Here is a 19,753-nt window from a genome sequence, read left to right as displayed (position 1 = left end):
ACGGCAATGAGCTTGCAGCAACACACTAATTCCATCATCAAAGTGAAACGAAAAAAAAAAAAAGGCAGCGAAGGGAACGCGTCTGCATCAACAAGGTGTAGAATCGCGAGTACATGCCTGAAAGCCAAGGGCACTACGAACACTCAGAAAAAAAAAACTTGTGCAACGTGCAAATGCAGCAGGTAGTCGAGTGCTATACAATGAAAGGGCGAGTGTTCGGCCCTAATGTGGTATACAAGTACCCAAATGCTGGTTAGACGGACGCGCCAGAAAAAAAAAAAGTTACGTTGTCTGCAGACATGTGCTTGCAGGGACACATCACTTAGTTTTGAGAACTCGTCTATTTCCTGCGGTGCTCGCAAAGAGCATCACCGTCGAAAATGTTTGCGAAACAGACTCAAGAATGAAATTTATTCATGAGGAACGGCCATACTTATCATAAAGCGCCCATTTGCGACTACGTGGATGCAAAAAAGAAAGAAAAATCGAAAATGGTGTTACATTCGGCGAGAACTTTCCATAGCAGCTGTTCAAACTGATACTCGAAGTAGCTCATGCAAGGCGCATAGAGCCACTATCGACCACCTTGATATCAAATAGAACGCGCGAAAAGGTATACTAAATCATTTTCACAAACCTACTGCTTGCATGGGCCAGCGTTAACATACCTGGCAGACATTTTTTCCTTTCAATGAGACTTCACGGATAAATGTGTACCATCCGTAAAGCACTCGGAATTGAACCAGGCTTAAGGTGGAACGACAACCATTGCACATAGCGGTCTACGCTATAGATGGCGATGACCAGCGATTATAAATGTGGTTGTGAATGTAATTACAAATGGTGATGGACGCTCGAGTACACGCTACTGATGCGCACGTACCTTCATCTGCTGCACATATTCCCAGAGATGCCACTTCTCAGGGCTTGCGATTGTCTTTCCCCTACGTTCTGCGAGCTTGTCGATGTGGTCGAAGGAAAACTCGAGAAGCTCCTCCATGTCGACCTTCTCGTCTGCAGACAAGCAATGAACACAGTTTGAGTACGATGGATGCAAAACTTTAATGCAGGTCCTGTTTCTTCCTTTTATTTACACATACCTTATATGCCTAAGAGCCATTGTGTAATGGGGGCCAAATACAAAAGTCTATACAAAGTATGTTAACAATCGAAGAATATGACGGCAAGTACAGCAAACCCTGTCCAGAACGCTATAGAGTAAACAAGGGGCAATATGACAACGGCTGCCTTGTTACAGGTATAATCAGGCTATTTATGATAGTACCCGAATTACGATTGTACCAGCGTGTCCAACCCATGTCCCATTCATTAGGGGCGCGTTAAAGATCCCCTTGTGGTCAAAATAACTCGGGAGTCTCCTACTACGGCGTGCCTCAATCAAAACGTGCTTTCGGCACGTAAATTTAGAACAGAATTGTACCAGCGTATACCGGGCGTCCCAGCTAACTTGGACCAAGCTTTTTAAATAAACGAACAGCGCCAGAGAAGTTGTACCAACTTCATAACAGCGGTAGCTGCGAGTACTTAGCAGTATTTTTTTTCGTCACTAAATATTGTTTTTATTTGGCCAACTTTAATTATTGCTTGAATCTCTAACATCTCAATTATAACGTTGTAGATCGCCTCAAATAACCTTGGATACAAGCACGTAGCCTTGAACTGGGTCCTGCCGAGCCTGAGCACGACGCCGTTGTGCATATTGATGTCGCTGTTCCTTTCGTCGCTCATGGTACTCGCGCCGCTCTTCAGGCGTCGTAACTGTGCGTGGCTTTTCCCATAGCGCTGTATCACAACACAAATGAAATTAGTTGCTCGGTGGGCTCTTTCACATATGAAAGTGTAGTGACGTCGCTCCCTGCTTCGTATGCTACAGTTACCTCTTGCCGGCAACGGCAGCTTATGCAGCCGTAATCATTACGGGGAAAGGCTTGCGGCGAACGGTATGCGCGAAGGCGAGCTTTCTAGATAATTTTTTTTTGAATGCTAGAGCATATGTCCCATGAAGCAGAAAATGCGGCGAGCGCCCGGCATTAACATCCGATGATCCCGAAACCCACTTGCAAACGTGATGACGTCACGTTCCCAGCGCTGGACCTGCTGCGGTTCGCACTGCGAAATCCCACGGTGAAATAGAGAAGTGAATTATAGTTAGAACAAGTTAGAGTGAGGCGACTTAGGTGGAGTAAAGCGAATGAAGGTGAAGTAAAGTGGTCTGAAGGCGCTAAAACTCGTAGCAAAGTTGAGTAAAGAAGAGTTTTGAAGAACACGTGAAATGTATAACCTCACGCATCATGGACGTAACCGATTAATTAGAGAGATCATTTATTGAATTATTCAATTTATCCTACAGGCTCGGAGGAGCATTGGGTAGGGGGGGAGGAAATGACAATAATTAAGGCAAAAAGAAAACAAATGAATTTATACATTGCGATTTGTCACGATGCTTTCGCGTTCAAATCATGCAAGCATATTTAAGTGACTAGCTTCTAAAAGCGGAGCTGTTTAAGCTCGAGTTCCAACCGTGCCCGGCGACCGCTCAAAACTCGGCGCAGCTATGCAAAGGGAAATGAAGAGAGTCTAGGCGAGACAGAAAGCCATCAGCTAGGAGCGCGCGACGAGACGTTAATTTAAGGGACCACCAGCCGTTTGTGCGCAGGCGCAAGCAAGAGCGGGCGTGAGAAATGCTCAGGGCTTTTGCTCCTTGAATATACGAGTCTGCCTTGAATATACGAGACAATTTTTTTCTTCCCCCCTCAGGCCGGCGCCGCCACTGGCGCGGAGAACACTGCGCGCGCCTCCCGCTGTGATTGGTCGAGTTTTTGGAGACGAAATCCCGGGATCCAAGCTCCGCTGTAAAAAAAAAAAAAAAAAAAAATCACGCGATGGGGCGCTTGCGCAACTGCCATTTGCTGCGCTCAAGTGTGTAATGGGTGAATAAGCACGGCCACAGCTAGACTGCGGTCACGGGGAATGGACAGGGTTGACAGGGCTACGCTGGTTGTGGGCCTCGGGGCCCCCCCGCTCTAGTCACCTAACAGAGGAAACTCATGCCTCTGGCCGAGCGCTGACGATGCGATAAAGCGTCCAAGACTGCGAAAGAGAAGGAAACTGCTTTTTATTCTAGCGCAACGAAGGAAGAGCGGGGCTCGTGATATCTATGGAAGGCGACTACTGCTACAGTAATGTGCGCCTTGGGTAAAAATGACCTGATAAGTTCTTACGTCGGGTGAACTCATCCAAACGCGAGAGCGTAAGTTTGCACAGTCAAACTGCGGTGGTGCTTGTTCCTCAATTGCACGCAGTACAACAGCAGTTGCGCAAGCACCACATCACGTGGTGTTGATATATTTAGGAGGTTTGGCGAAAACCAGGGAACTTTCAGCACGAACAAGATATATACTTCAATCCCAGGTTATTTAAGGCGCTCTGCAAATTTATAAGTGGCCAAATGAAGACAACATATTAGTGATAAAACAATGGTTGTAAAGTACACACGACTACCGCTAACATGCACTTGGTACGATATCCCAGAGTGCCATTTTAATTTTTTTGAAAAATCTTATTCTAATATAGCTGGGACACTCGGTATACACCTTGTGCTGAAGCTTTCCGCAGTTGACAGTCGCACCAAAACAGGGTGTGGCGAACGGGTGGGGGGAGGGAGGGGGGCGAAATAGAAAGGATGCGTAATTAGACGTCTGTAACACCTCCGATCGCATTTCACAAGGCGACAGGGGCAGATACGAAAAAGTCCAAGTAGACGGACTTCGCATGAGTCGGCATGCCGGCGATAGGGATGCAGTAGCGCTAACTGCCGGAGCTCCACAATGACCGATGCGCAACAATCACAGGAATGAGAAAGCATGCGTGTCGTGGGTTATAAATGAGTCACTTTATTTAGCTTGTGGCCAGCGTCGGCGACTCAGGGGTAATGAACGAAAGGGCGGCAGCGTCATCTGGCCTGTGCAAGGTGCACGATGCCACGTGGTGCGGTTTGAAATTAGGGATTCTCTGTTAGCGTGGTCGGCTGCTAATGTTCCTGCCAGAGCCATCCACGGCGTGAAGCTTGGCATAAACGTGGCAGCTTCGTATGAACCGCTATCAGCGCTCTCCTTCACGAAGTACCTTCTCCGAACCTGGAAAGGCAAGAGGCACATGGCAGGTTCCACGGTGCGTGTGTATACGGAACGAATCGAACGCGCCGATTGACGCTTGGCATTTCATGCAAATATGTAGCACCAGTTTCTCCATTGCGGAGTGCAGGGCGCAGTTGCGCTTAAAATGACCATGAAATTTTACACGCACGCACTAACTGCACGATCAAACCACGAGCCTCTCAGTCCTAAGGCGGACAGTAAAAGGTCTTCGTTGATGCCGAAGCCATATACGCCAGCCATACGGGTGTCAAGCCCTATATCTTGTACGTCGATCACAGTTTTGCCATAGTGAACAAAACTCATCGTTGTGACAGGACGTACGCAAATATCTACGGGATCCCAAACACGTATTTCACCTGGTCTTGTTCAAACGAAAATTATCAAGGTGCACAATAAAATTAAATGGAATTACACTTGAAAGACAAAAGAAAAGACATCGTGAGCGCCAGGAAGGGCAGTGATAAATAGACGTGACGTACTTCCTCCTCACCCTTTCCTCGTTTCTTTAGCCGCGAGACACTTTAGGTATCCACAGACAGGAGACGGTTGCCATGCCCGTGGATTATACGCTTCTACGCGTTGTGAAATGAAACCACGTGCAGGGCAGTAGATGCAAGATAAGTCTAAATGCGAGGCCAATAAAGCTTACTCGGCGCCTTAAACCTTAACCATCGCAAGATAAGGACAACTGAGCGAATTGGTGTACGCCGGATGTCATGTCAACGCTTCATAATGGTGAGATTTGCGATAATAATGTCACTTTGTAGAGACTGAATCGCGAAAGTAACTATTGCGCGAACGTGTTCCCATCAAAGAACAAGCAAAAGTGAAGCACGACGATAGCGGCGAGGACAGTTGGCGATCGTCGAAAATGTGATCTGGGAGGGGGGGGGGGGGGGGGGGTCGAGCGCGTCGGCGTTTACACATGACACGTCGAACTTTCCAACAAAATCGCTGGTGACAACGCACCTACCAGAAAGCATACTACACAATTCGTGCCGCGCATACAATCTGTATTACTGAAAGTTTGACTAGAACGTAAAACTAACGATAAGATGCGAGCAAGTTCAAAAAATTAAATTGTGGGGTTTTACGTGCCAAGACCACTTTCTGATTATGAGGCACGCCGTAGTGGAGGACTCCTGAAATTTTGACTATTTTGATTTAATATAGGTAGGGCATTAGGCAATACATTAACAAGAGCGCGGTGGCGCAACCCACCGCCCAGTTCCCAAGGGGACGCTGATAACAGCCATCCATCCACCCAGGCCGGTGCCGCCGCGGTAGTTTTTCGTAGCTTTCGCGTATGGCACGTGCTTGCTTACCTATGCGACAAAAATGCAGATGCCGGACTGTGGAGGTCGCTTGCTGCGGCGTGATAGTGTGAACATTACAATCGTCCATAGCCTGAACAGCGCTTGGAGCTGGCTTCTGAGCAGCGTGCTGGCCACGTGTGCAGAAGGAGCAAGTAAAAACGCGCCAGCAAAGTGGCTCCATAATGTGCATTCAGTGTCGAGGACACCCAGGCACGACAGAAGCGTCGCGCGGAGCAGGAGCCTGTTCGCTACGCAGCGAAATGTGTTGCAGTTTGCGAATGTATGTATAAAATGTGTACATACAATTATAAAATTAATTTATTTACGTACAGCCCCATAATTCAAGTAACGTTTAACATTTCTGCCACGTTAATCAAAGCAAACAGCATACAAAGCTTAGCTTACCTCGATTCCCACAGTCCGCCAAATCCTTACAGTGAAGCATGTTTATGGCTACGGTAGCGTGCATTTTTTTTTTTTTTTTTCTGCGGGTGCAAAAACCATCGGCCGATCCCGGAGAGGGTGCAATAACGAGCCGACCCGCGGCGGAGGTGAAGCAGGATTCAAGAACTCCGCCAACTTGCAAAAATGAACTTAACATCTTGGGACCAAATAAAACCACTATGAGATATTAAGCTGATAAGAACAGATACTAAACTTTGATCCGCATCAACCATCTGTACGTTCGCACCGCCCTCTCTTCGTCGTCGTTCCAAGCGCTTGCGTATCTACTTCCCTGTCCTTCGGCTGTCCTGTGGTGGCGGTCCCTTCGAAACGTCCCGTGTGTCTAGTTTCCTCCGGCTCCTTGGGGCTGCGGTGACGTTGTGCACGCGAATGTAGAGAAAAATCACGGCAAGCGCGATTGTACACTTGTTCAAAATTCTATGGCGCCTCTGTGTCGTGTGCTAAACAGCTTCGATGGTCATTGACCTTGACACAGTGGAATGGATTACGATTTATTATGCTCTGACTATTTTTTGGCTTTGCAGATTTTGCTGCCGCCCGTGAACAACTTAGTTGGTGCGGGCGCGCAGCAGCAGCAGTAGGTGTCAACCAACACACCCACCGCTGCGGAGTCTTCTTCTCACTCATCGACGCATCTGCTCGCGCCTTTGGCCACTTGCTCACGCAACAAAATTAATGGTGTGCGGTACCGCGCATTGTTCGCAGACCACCTCGCGTATCCGCGTGGTGGCCGCATCTCGCTCAGCTATTTGGAGCACGCGCTCTTGAGTGCTATCCAACGCTTCGTGAACATATTCTGACACTACAGCAACAGTTTTATTCCGCTATTAACGCGGAGCTTCTATTCTCGTCGTTTCGTCATGACGCTTGCATCTCTATATGCAGTGACACAGGTCCTACGACTTTATGACAATCTGGTACCGTTGGCTGTCAACCGCAACCATCACAGTGGAACCTGTAATTAATTTGTAACCAAAGCGTATCCAAGGACGAAAGTTACACATATAAATGATATCCATTAATGAGCACCTTCTTCCTTTTCTTTGCGGAGTTTCGAAGTTAATACGAGCCCACAAACTCGTGCACCACTTTATTCTGCCGAGACGGCGAAGGGTAGAAAGCCTTAAAAAAATTAAATTATGGGGTTTTACGTGCCAAAACCACTTTCTGATTATGAGGCACGCCGTATTGGAGGACTCCGGAAATTTCGAACACCTGGGGTTCATTAACGTGCACCTAAATCTAAGTACACTGGTGTTTTCGCATTTCGCCCCCATCGAAATCCGGCCGCCGTGGCCGGGATTCGATCCCGCGACCTCGTGCTCAGCAGCCTAACACCATAGCCACTGAGCAACCACGGCGGGTGGTAGAAACCCTACTCACAATAGTCAGAATCATTTACACTTGGTATATTGAACAGCTGGTGCTCGCGCAAAATATATTTGCAGCGCCTAACAAAAGCATGAACTGACAAAGCTACTCACACTGAGTGGTACAACAATGTACAACGCGTGTTGCGTTTTTAGCACGATATACGACAGCACACAGCCTACGCAATCTACAGCTTCATAAACTCGGTGACGATGGCACAAGGAGGAAAAAAGAACCTGAACGAACACCGAGAATAGCACCAGTGCATAAGCTTATACCCATGCCTGAGCTCCACACCCCGCGAACGAAGAAAAAAATCTCGCAGAAACTCTTCTGGGAGTTGTCTAAGTATGTGTAAGCGTTGTGCCACTTACTTGCTCATCTCCACGAAGCCTGGTATCATTATCAATGTTATGAAACTTCATCCGGCCAGTACAAACGACAGCGCTGCGGCGATACGAACTGGTGTGGATAGCGGCGCAAGGAGCATTGATGACGCAAGCAGACAACTGCAGGTGGCGGTGCCAGGCGTGTTGATAGCGTTCCGATCATTACAGGCCGTTATCGCTCTTTAGCGCCTTATCCATCCGCGTCCAACCATTATGAACCGTGAGCAAAGCTACTCAGGTTGTGGCTTCGTAGCCACCGCCGCGCGGACCGTACTGGCTTGAAAGCGATCTGCAATGCCGAAGAAGAGTGCGAACAACTGTTAGCTTCGCGCGCTGTGTTCTTGCCGCTTAACGTTGAAGAGAGACGCTCGGGCTCGTATCATGAAAGCGATCTGCGAAAGTGTCCGACTGCGGCGTGTGCTGAGAGCTCCGTGAGCGCTCTGTTCTCGCTGCTTCGTTGGCGTCGAAGCGGGAGTCAGCAGGAAGGTGAATTCGCCCGTTGCTGCGGGCGCTATCTCGGGCTGACGGACGGATGACTTTCTCGTTGGGTAAGCATAAAAATGCTTACGCATTTAAATAGCTGCTTTCGTACACCGTTTGCATCTTCAGTACCCTTAAAATCAATCCCTAACATAAAAGAAAACAGAAACATAGTACTTTACTGACACGGGTAGCCCCAAAACTTAGCCAAAACCTGTGAAATCTCTTGCTAAGGCCTGTCCGCGGCAAGTCGAAGGCCAACTGTCATGTCTGTCAAAGCGGCGAGTACGCCGACACGCGTAAAAGAAGAAAAACAGAGTAAAGGGCGCGAAATATACCACGTGACTGCGCTGAACCAATGTGGAGGCACAAATCTTCTCTCCTGCCTCCTACCATGCTCCTCGCCGAAGCAGCGGCGACAAGATGAAAGTATGTCGCACCCTTTAGTTTTATTCAGGGGTCTTACGCATCCCGGCCGGCACCGCCGCGGTAGCGTTTCGCAGTTTGTGTCTAGGGCCCGTGCTGCGCTTGCCTTCCTATGCGACGAAAATGCAGGTGCTGGGCTGTGGAGGTCACGTGCTGGGCTGTGATAGTGTAAACATTACAATCGCCCATAGCCTGAAGAGAGCACTTGGAGCTGGCGTCTCAACAGCGTGCTGGTCACGTGTGCAGAAAGAGCTCGTAAACGCGCCCGCAAAATGGCTCCAAAGCACGCGTTCAATGTCGAGGACACTCAAGCCCGAAAGAAGCATCGCGCGGAGCAGGGGCGTCTTCGGTACGCACGAAACGTGGTGCAGATCGCAAATATATGTAGTTCGTTTCCGACAGTGCATGGAATCCGCCGATTTTTTAGTTCTCGCAATATTTTTTTGGCTTTCGAAGTTTTGCTGCCGCCCGTCTGAAGTTTGCTGACGCGGGCGAGCAGCAGCACCAGCGGGCGGCCGCAAAGACACCCACCGCTTCGGGATGTTTCTCGTCTCGTGTATCTAGTTTCCTCCGGCTGCTCGGGGTGGCAGTGACATCGTCCCCGCGAATGTAGAGAAAAATCACAGTAAGCGAGTTCGTGCCTTTGTTCGAAATTCTGTGCCGCCTCTGTGTCGTTTGCTAAAGAGCTTCGCTGGTCATTGCCCTTTCCAGAGTGGAATGGTTTACGACTTTGAAGCCCTGACTTTTTTGGGGGGATTGGAAATTTTGCTGCAGCCCGTGAGCAATTTAGTTGGTGTGGGCGCGCAGCAACAGCAGTGCTGGTTGTCAACAAACACACCCACCGCTGCGGAGTCTTCTTGCTCTTCGACGCATCTGTCCTCGCCTTTGGCCACTTGCTCACGCAGAAAAAATTGATGGTGTGCGGCACCGCCCATTGTTCGCAGACCTCGCGCGGGCTGCGTGGTGGCCGCATCTCGCTCAGCTATTTGGAGCAAGCGCTCTGCTACGCTGTCGAACAGTTCGTGAACAGATTCTGACACTCGCGCAACAGTTTGAGAGAGGCGATGAAGTCATTTTTATATGTGCTGCGGAGATGGGAGCGCCTTACGTATAAGGAAACAAACGCTTGTCTGGCTTTAGGGAAATATCGAAATGTCAACGAATTAGACCAGTGACGATAACGAGACAGATGTGGGGCTGCCGCCACAACGACAGTCAAATTCCTGCGATCAAGGTTAAATGCAGTCACTTTAGCGCGGATACGTATGGCACCCAGCATTCTAAACCTGCTCTGGACCTTTCCCGGCAGAGTATTTTGAGCTCCGGCAAAGCTATCACACGCGATAGCGAAAGCAGAGGGCAAGGAGAAGAGCCACCAACGGCTCTCGAGGGCTTTCATTAGCTTTCGTTTTTATTTATTTCTATTTCATTTCATTTATGCTTACTTTGTACTGAGTATGCATGCGTTTTCGAAGTTTGGCATTATTCGCTATTTCTTTTTCTTACGATTGGAACTATATGGACACTGGAGGTGCATTTCAGCCGTCGCCGTGAGATTCCGTATAAAGTCCCAGTGCGATAAAAACGTCGCCGCGCGCAGTTCGCTGCATGTGCGAGTGAAAGTTTGCAAGGGTGAGCCGGCGAGCGGGGTTCAGTCTCGGGTGCGCGAGCGAGGAACGCGGGCCAGAAGCGTGCCCTCTCCTGTCACCCGCGAGGCAGGCGTGTCCGGCCGGCTAGCAAGCACGTACGCAGGATTTTTTTCGGGGAGGGGGGGCAACCCAAGGTAACTTTCAGGGCAAATAAGGCAAGGGGGGGAGGGGGGTACGTTTACTAGTGTAAATGTGAATGCTGCCCAACGTTCGCCATAAAAACGCGCAATCCCGCAAAAGAGAAATAAAAGAAGGTGTATCTCACAGGTATACGCCTGTGAGATAGAATTCTTCTTTCCTTGACAAACAAGCAACCACATGAAATGGACTCGCGCAGGAAAGAAGCGCAGGAAGAACACTACCGAGAACAAGTCCAAGCAGGTCCTAGAAAAACGGCTCATGCAAACGCCAACTGCATGTCACTGCTATAACCAAATATGGTATACCCAAGATTGGCTACCCACACAACGTTAATCCTTGCCGTCCGGAAACTCTGAAGTGAGAAAGAAATAGAAGTTAGGACAGACGAAAAGACGAGATAGAAAGATAGATTAAAGAGGAGGACAAGAAAAGGCGACTGCCGGTTTCCTCCAGGTGTTCAGCCTGGGGCTGCCGTCTATATGAAGCAGAGGCGGAAGAGGTGTGGTGCTTCCGCCCGGTGGCCTGAAAGGTTAAAACAGCCGAAATCAGCTCAACCCCAGGATCCTCTTTCCCCAGACACGGATAAGCCGCGCACGGCTACACGCGGGAAGGTCCAACCCTCATGTGCTCGGGCACATGGTGTCGCAACACACTAAACGCCTGCTGACGGAAGCGACACTTAGGACGTGAGGGAATGCGAAAGCATTGTAGTCGCTTTGGAGAAATGTTTTCGCTTAAGTATGCATCCGTATGTCGTCGTGTACGTTGTAAACTTGCACGGCATTACCTTTTGTTGTTCCCTTGCTTTGTCTTCGGCGGCGTGCTTCCGTGAGCGACCACGTTCCACAGATGCCACTGAGGTAGATGCTTCGGAGTGCATCGCAGTAGACGCAGCACCGATGAAATCCGAAGAGCGTGCGAAACATGGGAGGCAGTGACGTGATGTACGCACGCACTAGACAACTTTAGTCAACTATAACCCCAGAGATAATGCCCTTTGTGTTTGCTACGTGAAATATCCGGCAATAAAGAAAAAAAAAGCCACCGTGGCGTCGGGGAAGCGTACTCGTCTCGTGCCCGTGAGGCTCGGGTTCGATTCCCAGCCAGACAGAAATGTACAAAATCTTTGTAATTCTATTAAACGACTTTGCTCGGATTGACGTGAAATCTGTCAGGCTGCGAGCATTTGACGTATTTTTACTTTTCGCGCCGTCGGCCATTTTTGGCACCATCCTTCGATCGCGCCGGCGACAACAATGCCAGATTGTCGCATGATGGGGCGTATAATGCTGTCGCATTAAAACGAGTCAACACTAGCCCCACTTTTGCATCAGCCTCCACGCACTTCCTCGCAGACCAATATACAATGCTGTACAAAACTGCCAATTTATTTTGTGGCAGCTTGCGACACGCCTATCTTTTAACTGCTGCGAGGCTCAGAACCGATGATTACGCCTTAAGCGCCCACCTGCATGGATCACTCAACCAAATAAAACAAAAGCGTGGACGCCAATTAAAAGTTAGTTTTTGTGAAACTTCTAAAGGCGATTATTATCATGCACCGGATGCCTACTACTGCAAATCATGTTCTGCCCCCCTCCCCTCCCCAAACAGCAAAGGAAACTCGGTGCCGTTCGCCTCTGAAGAATGGCCAGCGAAAAGCTGTGTAAATGGGCCCCTTAATGCCGAACTGCACCTCCCCCGCGGGTCGCGACCCATCACTGCACTATCTCCGGGATCGGCCCACGTATAGGGAGCGGTGAACGCCTGCTTCACCTCTACCGCGCGTCATCCCGGTATTGCACTATATCCGGGATCGGCCCACGTATGTAAAATGGTCTGTACACGCGCAGGCGCGATCCGAGAGATCATTTTCCATATACAGCTTTGCTGTAAAAAAACTATAGCCGGGAATTACCAGCCTGTAATAAAAAAAGAATACACCATCTGGTAGTTCTTCAATGCACCATCTGAGCTTCCATAAGACGATCCCGCGAACGAGCGCATACCACTGTTTATAAAACAGCGCCTTAGCACAAAAACTGGAACACAGTCCGCATTAAAAATTGACGCGGAAAATCCGGAAGCTAAGGCACGTTATAGCCTGCAGATCACAAACAGCAGTTCCGCACAAACCCATCACCTCAACAAAGTTGAATGGTATAACGTTCGATATCACATTCAAAGTTTCCAGTTTTCATAAACCCCTACCCAAACATTATGCCGATTATGCGCTTGCATCCAGCACTATGTCATAGGGCGGACTTTTATTGCGAAAGCAATACTGCTCGAGGTTTCCGCTCTTGGCCGTCGTCCCGGAGAATCCACCATTGACCTTTAGCGTGACCTATGTGTGACATCATGCCAGCTGTGGAAAAGAGGCCCCCCCAACTCGGCTCGTCGCCGTCGTACCAGCGAATCCTCCACGGTATGTCGGATGATGTGTATAAGGTGAAGCTGTAACGATGTGCTGCAGCTAAGAAGCCGCGGCGTGTGGAAGAAACGGATTAAGTGCGGGAACAACGTTTACCTAAACGGCGTGCTGCAGCCAGGCGAATGCGTTCAACATCTCTTGATCTGGGTGTATCAACAGTGTCATGCATGCTCTCAATGCTGACGCGACTTTGGCGACACCTGATCATTCGACAGCAAGCCTTATGGATGCTTTAATTGGCGACGAGACTGCATCTACACGTTCGATGAGCAGTATGGAACTCTACAACCTGAACAGAAGATTGCTTTCGCAATCCGCTGGACTTAGCCAAGCTAAGCCTCTGCCAATTTTTTTTCTTCCCAGATCTGACGAAGGTCTCTAGCATGGAAATAAAGACAGGGCATTATACGTAGTGGGGGAATTATTTATTCGCGCAGAGCAGGCGATAAATTCGTCGAAACTAAAATAAATTAAAATAAAATATTTACAGCATGCCCTAAACATCGGTCTTGACAAAGTCATGCGAATCGCGTTTCCGCGTAGCCGTGGCTACCCTGCGCAGAGACTGTCGGAGGAATCCGGTCGGGCGTTTCTTCTCAGGGCCCTTGAGTGGAGCCTGTGATCGCTCTTCATGATCCTGAGAAGAAAAGGACAATTAGTACGGCATTAATCAGGAAACAGCACGCCTTAGAAGTCGTAAGGAAATTAAAGAACTATTATTTAAAGCGACCGAACCAGCGACAGCGCGGCTTTCCTATGAAGCTGGAGGCTACGAACGCGCCAAAGGCCTGGTTACTGGGGCCATTCGCACCATTGCGTGGTTTGGCAGGCAGTTAAGGCGAAAGCCTTTCTAGGCTCATGGTGAAGCTTATGTCATCACGCGATATGAAGCCAGATTAAAGAATTGAAAATGATTGATAGGGACAGTGAATGATAACGTTATAGCAGATTGGTAAAGGCTAACGATAGCTAGTAATGACTTATAATTACTACTAATTACTTGTAATGACTCCGATATGACCACTGTCTAATCACGGCTTGTAATGACCAGAATTGATTAGAAATGACTAGAAACGCTTAGTAGTGAGCAGTAATGAGTAAAAGAAAGGTAAGAAAGCGGAAGAGTTGAATGATAAAAGGAGGAAGAGTCGGCTTTCGCTGTACACCTCTTACGAGAGATGTTAAGAGACCCTGTAATTTTTTTCACCTGCAACCCTATGATGGTGGGCACTCATCACTCGCGATCAATTTAGTTGACGAGTGACCACCGAATCACTTCGAAGACTGGAAAGGAGGTCTCGTTGGCGTGTTAAATACCTGCAGTGCAGGTGTGATGTCGCTGCTCACGCCGCAAAATATTTGTGTGCCTCTGACTGCAGATACTGGTACATGAGACACCGAATGTTCCTTCTCTAATATGCATGGCAGAAACCCAACGCACAAAGAAAGAAGCTGTTCATTTTATAGATTAAAGAAAAGAAAGATCGAAAGGGAGCAGAGCGAGCACGGAGACAGAAAAAAGCCTGAAACTACAAAACGCCTTCACGAATTCTACCCAGCCGTCTACAACGTACAAGACATTACAATAAGCCATCTATAATACAGGGCGTTTCAGTGAACGCTTTTAAAAAGTTTTAGAGGTTCCCTGTGGCAGATAGCTCAATTTTAGTGTTTGAGCCGGTCTGCTCAAAGCGACGGACACGACTTGCACAAAAATTTAAATGCAAAATTATAATTAAAAAGAACTCACTAATTAAAAATTGTGGGGTTTTACGTGCCAAAAACACTTTCTGATGATGAGGCACGCCGCAGTGGAGGACTCCGGAAATTTCTACCACCTGGGGTTCTTTAACGTGCCCCTAAATCCCAATACCACAGGTGTTTTTACATTTCGCCCCCATCGAAATGCGGCCGCCGTGGCCGGGATTCGATCCCGCGACCTCCTGCTCAGCAGCCCAACACCATAGCCACTGAGCAGCCAGGGCGGGTAATTCACTAATTAACTTAGCTAATTATGTTATGACCCATATTGCACTTTAAAAATTCTAGCAGTGGACTTCGCAAGGCGGACCCATTTGGAGCGAATTCTGAGGACGACACCAGTCTCGAGATATAAATTCCCGAACTTTACGGAGAAATGCATTGGCGTTCCAGTTACTTGTGTGCTTCAGTGCATGAAACGACGTTTCTTTAACAAATTAACTGGAACGCCAATGCATTTATCCGCAAAGTTCGGGAATTTATATCTCGAAACTGGTGTCATCTTCAAAATTCGCTCCATGTGGATCCGCCTTGCGAACTCCACGGCTAGAATTTGTAAACTGCAATAGGGGCCATAATGTACCTAGTTGCAAACTTAGTGAATTTTCATTAATTAGTCGATTTTGGGACTCAATTTCCTGTGCAAGTATTGTCCGCCGCTTCGAGTAAACCAGCTCATTAACTAGAAATGCGATATTTGCCATAGGCAACTTTTAAAGATTCTTTAGTGTTTGCTGCAAACACCCTGAACACAAGAGATTACACTAAGCCGTCCATAATATACAAGTAATCGCATTAGAATAACAACTTCGCATCATGTTGCACATCAAAATTGGCAAGGCACCTTCGCAATGCTTATATGACACCTTGCATTACATAGAATGAAGCAGCCAATGAAGCAGCAACATCCTTAAGTTTCACTGGCAGGTACACTATACATGCGCTGGTTCAGGGTTTTGTTGCCAGGGGTGGTGTGCTTTGTTATTGCACCCACCATGTCTTCATCACGCATATGAATTATAAACGCAACATTGACGTCCCCTACAAATAGGAGAAGTCCCCAACCTCTGATTAGCGGCAACTTCCGCATCCTACTGGAATTACCTTAGGCAGAATTGCGCAACTCTTGTCATTACATTCCAGCGCGTCAAAAGCAGATGGAGTTAGACTTCTACATCTGGAGTGCCTTAAATCGACGACACTACTGCGGTGGGTAATCAGAGAAATCCATTAATGCCGTGCCCTTTATTTATCATACCCTCAAGGTACGGTTGTACATTGCAGAGGGGAGGGGCAAAGTTTAAGGCGGCAACTGCACGGTTCGAAAGTAATTCTTGCAGAGCTCGGGAGGTTTAGAGGTAGAATGGTTTTATTGTCTGATCTTACTTATACGAGAAGGAAAGGCAGTTGACGTCTCATCTGGTTGCAGTGCCACAAACACAGTTCGGCGCTTAAAAGGTGTATAGAATTGTCCGCTGTGAAGTGAACGAAATGTTATTGAAGTACCGATGAGGCTGTTCAACTCAGAAATGACTGTTCTGTACGTATACAATGCGTACGAAAAGGAGGCTGCCAACAGAGAGGCAAGTGCCCAACATAAGATGCCATAAGTAGGACTGCACGATCAGCTTTTTATTTATCCGCACTTGTGGGTAGAAAAGAAACCCATGCGTACCTCTGCGACATTCGCCTAACGCGGGCTGCGACCGTTAACCACGTGCACGCACAAACACCCTCAAAGGGACACCATTTTCAGACAGGCGCATTTGCACATAGCGGCACAGGAAACCAGAGTAAAATGCGCGTAGCAAGTGGAACGCTCGTTCTTTACCAATAAATTCCTGTGGGTTCACAAGGTCACGCGGAACAGTTCAACCAGCAATACCCAACACTGACGGAATCGCCTGCCAGTGCAAATGAGAGCTACAAAACACTGCAATTTCGACAATGTGCATGAAGCTATAAAGCACACGAGTGCGCGCTTGCGGTGTTCTCGTAGATACTTTACACCACATAAAGCAACGGGGTACGATAAATTACGAGAGACAGAATCTATAGCAAGTCCGACATGTTAACCAGAGGGATTTCTGGTTGGCTACGTGGCACGGTAGGAAAGGGTAGCAGGGACAGAAATAGGGAAAAAATATGCGAGATCGACAGCGCTCAACCGTACCACCGAACAAGGGCTGGAGGAGTTGGCGACACCAGCGAGGAAGGAGGCGAACTCGCCACTGCTGTCGTCTTTCGAAGGATCCTTGCGTTTCTGATGAAAAACCTTCCCCAGGAGTCGCTGCCAGCCTTGCTTTTTCTTGAAACGTGTTGCCGAAACAACATGACCCCGGTGCGGTGAACCAGAGTCCCACTGCTCGGAAAGTGTGAAGCGCTCGTTCGGCTCGCATTTGTGCTGGTGCGGGGGCTGCGACGAGTTCTGCCAAGAAAAAGTTGCCGTTAGCTGAAGAAACGAAATATTGGGAGGAATCGCACAGGAAATTAAAAAGTAGAGGGGTTCGCCGTGTCACTAAATGACACAGCTAACTTAACTATGGCTCTGTAGTGCACGTTGCAGCGTCATAGCATCATTGTGAGCACATTTCGTTAACCTTGTAAGTCCCAGAAAAGTGAGTAGAAGTAATAGTAAAGAATGACTTGTCATCTGGAATAGGTATGAAAGAGCACGGGGTAAGACCGACTCGCCGTGTGTGCGCATGGGCATTTTTGTAACTAGCATGTGTATACTATCCGAAATATAATTAAAGGAGCGGCACTAACTAAAGCAAGGTAACGACCAATAAACACTGGTATTCTGGAACATATTAGGAAGCGTTTACAGCATCGCTCACGACGATGTGAAAGAGATTCAAAATTTTAGAGCGCAGCTCTTAGGCGCCCGTTCCTGCGGCGAGCGTCGGCGTTGTACCTCCTGACCGAGCGAACGAGCACAGCGCGAGATGGAAGACGGAATATGAAAAGAGCGCGAGGAGGGTGCAGCGGAAGTATGAAACGGAAAGGATGGCGAACGCATGAGAACAAAATCTGTAGTGGAGCGCATGGCGGGCTATGCGGCGACGATGACTACAAGATGGCGCCAGAGCAGCACGCGTCTGCATGGATCCGTACACAGGAATGCAGAGGCGAGCATGGAGGTGGATAAGGCACGCAATGCTAAGAGGAAATTAAAGGAAGATATAGACTGCACTGCACAACCCGCGAACAGCCTCGAAGAAAGAGTCGAAGCAGTAGAACAAACAATGACAAGTCTAGCGAAAAGCTTAGAAGAAACATTCAACACAATACAGTGTGTAAGGCAAGCAACACTCAAAGCCTCCCCCCCCCCCCCCATGACTTGCTTAAAACCGAAATCAGCACGCCATCCACCTGAGGCAGCAACATAGAGACTCCGCAATCCTCGCTCCTACCACTGAACATGGCTACGAGTCACGCAGAAAGACTTCACGACGGGCACAGTATCCCCACAGATGCGCCCGACGCCAGGGCCATGGTATTCCGCAGGGGAATGGCGGAACAAGGCCGGATATTACTGGTGCAACTGCAGGTAGTTTGCCAAAAAGAGGGAAGCGCTGCAGTTCGCAATGGCAGACCTCGACCCCAAGGTAAATGTTATCGCGCTACAGGAAACAGAATCCGCAATCGAAATAATGGGATATTCCTACTTTAATGAGCTCTCTACAAACAAGAAACCGACTGCCAGAACAGCCATTTCTGTGCATCGAAACATCACCGCAATGCAAATAGACTTGCAAATCGAAAATCTGCACTACACCTTTGTGCAGCTAATGCCCAAAAACAGGAAGCATAAATGGCTGTGTATACTAAACATATATAGCCCGCCAAAGTGCAATACTATCACTTTCCCCACAATCATGAGAAAAGTGAGGAAAGAGGCGGCACAAGTCCAGCTCGTCGTCCTGGGAGACATTAATGCAAGCCATACCATGTGGGGCTACCCGCGAAATACTAAGAAGGGAATGTCGATAGCAAATGGGGCCAACAACCACGACTTGACCCTGCTCAAATCCCACGCAGCCGACACTTATTGAGAACAGCGTGCCACAAAACAGCATTCCCGATCTGACCTTCGTCCGGCAAGTGGAGGGAGCGACGTGTTCAATAGAGGCCTGAATTTGGGCAGTGATCATTATGTCCTGAACATTAGAATATCTGCAGTGGGGTATAATAAGAAGAAGAAACTGCTCGTCAAACATACCAAGTGGGACCAATTTAGATTCAAGCACAACCGTCAGGCAGCAACGAAGAAGAAAGACCTAAACGAGTGGACGGCGCAGCTGCTCCAGGATGCGCAAGAAGCCACGATCGAGGCGCCCACCGAGGAAGATGGCCCGACTCTAAGCTGATCAGCCTCTGGGAAAAGCAGCAGACTATGCAGAATGGATGAAGCACCAAACGCGACCGCACACTTAAACTAGCACTGGCCCAGGCTGAGGCGGAAGTACTGGAGTATTCGCGCGAGTTAAATTCGGCTCAATAGATGCAGCTGTGCAACTGGCTGAAAGGCGAGCTCGGCTCGAAGAACCCCTGGTTCTTGTTTAGACATTTGCTCGATCCAGATAGCAGCAGAGGGGCAACGGCAAAAAGGTCAATCGGCTCCTTCGGGCGCATCCGGCCTCAGAGCAAGAGATCATACAGGAGCTCAACAGCCGCTATTTTATTGCAGAAAGAAATGAGCTGGCGTACGCAGAGTACACCGGCGAAATGAATGACAGCATAGATGCCGACATAACCGAGGCGAGAGCTGGTCTCGCCGGTTTAAAAACCACCTCGGAGGCGGAGCCGGACGGCATGACAAATAAAATCCTGCGCAACCTCGATGAGCGGACAATTAGGAGCGTAACCGGCCCCTTCAATCGAGTGTGGCGCACCGGGGAACTGCCATAGCCATGGAAAGTGGCTGCCGTAGTCTTTATTCCAAAACCTGGAAAAATGCAACTGGAGAATCTCGATCCGCCCTGTCTCACGTCATGCCTGGGCCAAGCACTAGAGCACGTGGTTTTAACACGCCTCGCCGAGCATCTAGAGGAACACCAATTATTCCCACCTACCCTCTGGATTTCGACCAGCTGTGTCCACGCAAGACATGTGGATGCTCAAAAAGGACGTTGTGGAT

At 48.6% G+C, this 19,753-nt stretch overlaps 1 protein-coding gene and 1 pseudogene across 4 annotated transcripts in view; both read right to left on the bottom strand.

Annotated features, from left to right (window-relative positions):
- The window catches only part of LOC142575261 (uncharacterized), a 118,839-nt gene that overhangs the window by 89,711 nt on the left and 9,375 nt on the right, over window positions 1-19,753 (bottom strand). Inside the window, exons 4-5 of one of the 4 annotated variants that reach the window (XM_075684465.1) lie at window positions 16,784-17,038; window positions 13,266-13,486 (exon numbers count right to left, since the gene is read on the bottom strand). The exons of 2 other annotated variants lie outside the window; for them this stretch is intronic. In XM_075684465.1, coding sequence (XP_075540580.1) covers window positions 13,346-13,486; window positions 16,784-17,038 — 396 coding nt within the window. In that variant the 3' untranslated portion in view covers window positions 13,266-13,345. Of the gene's footprint in view, window positions 1-883; window positions 1,015-13,265; window positions 13,487-16,783; window positions 17,039-19,753 lie in introns of those variants that run through there. One more of the 4 variants, XM_075684482.1, reaches the window with a different exon arrangement.
- LOC142567707 (U2 spliceosomal RNA) lies at window positions 5,992-6,171 on the bottom strand (annotated as a pseudogene).

This window comes from Dermacentor variabilis, chromosome 1, assembly GCF_050947875.1.
Source record: "Dermacentor variabilis isolate Ectoservices chromosome 1, ASM5094787v1, whole genome shotgun sequence".
Classification (NCBI taxonomy): Eukaryota; Metazoa; Arthropoda; class Arachnida; order Ixodida; family Ixodidae; genus Dermacentor; species Dermacentor variabilis.
This window is presented reverse-complemented; position numbering and strand designations above follow the sequence as displayed.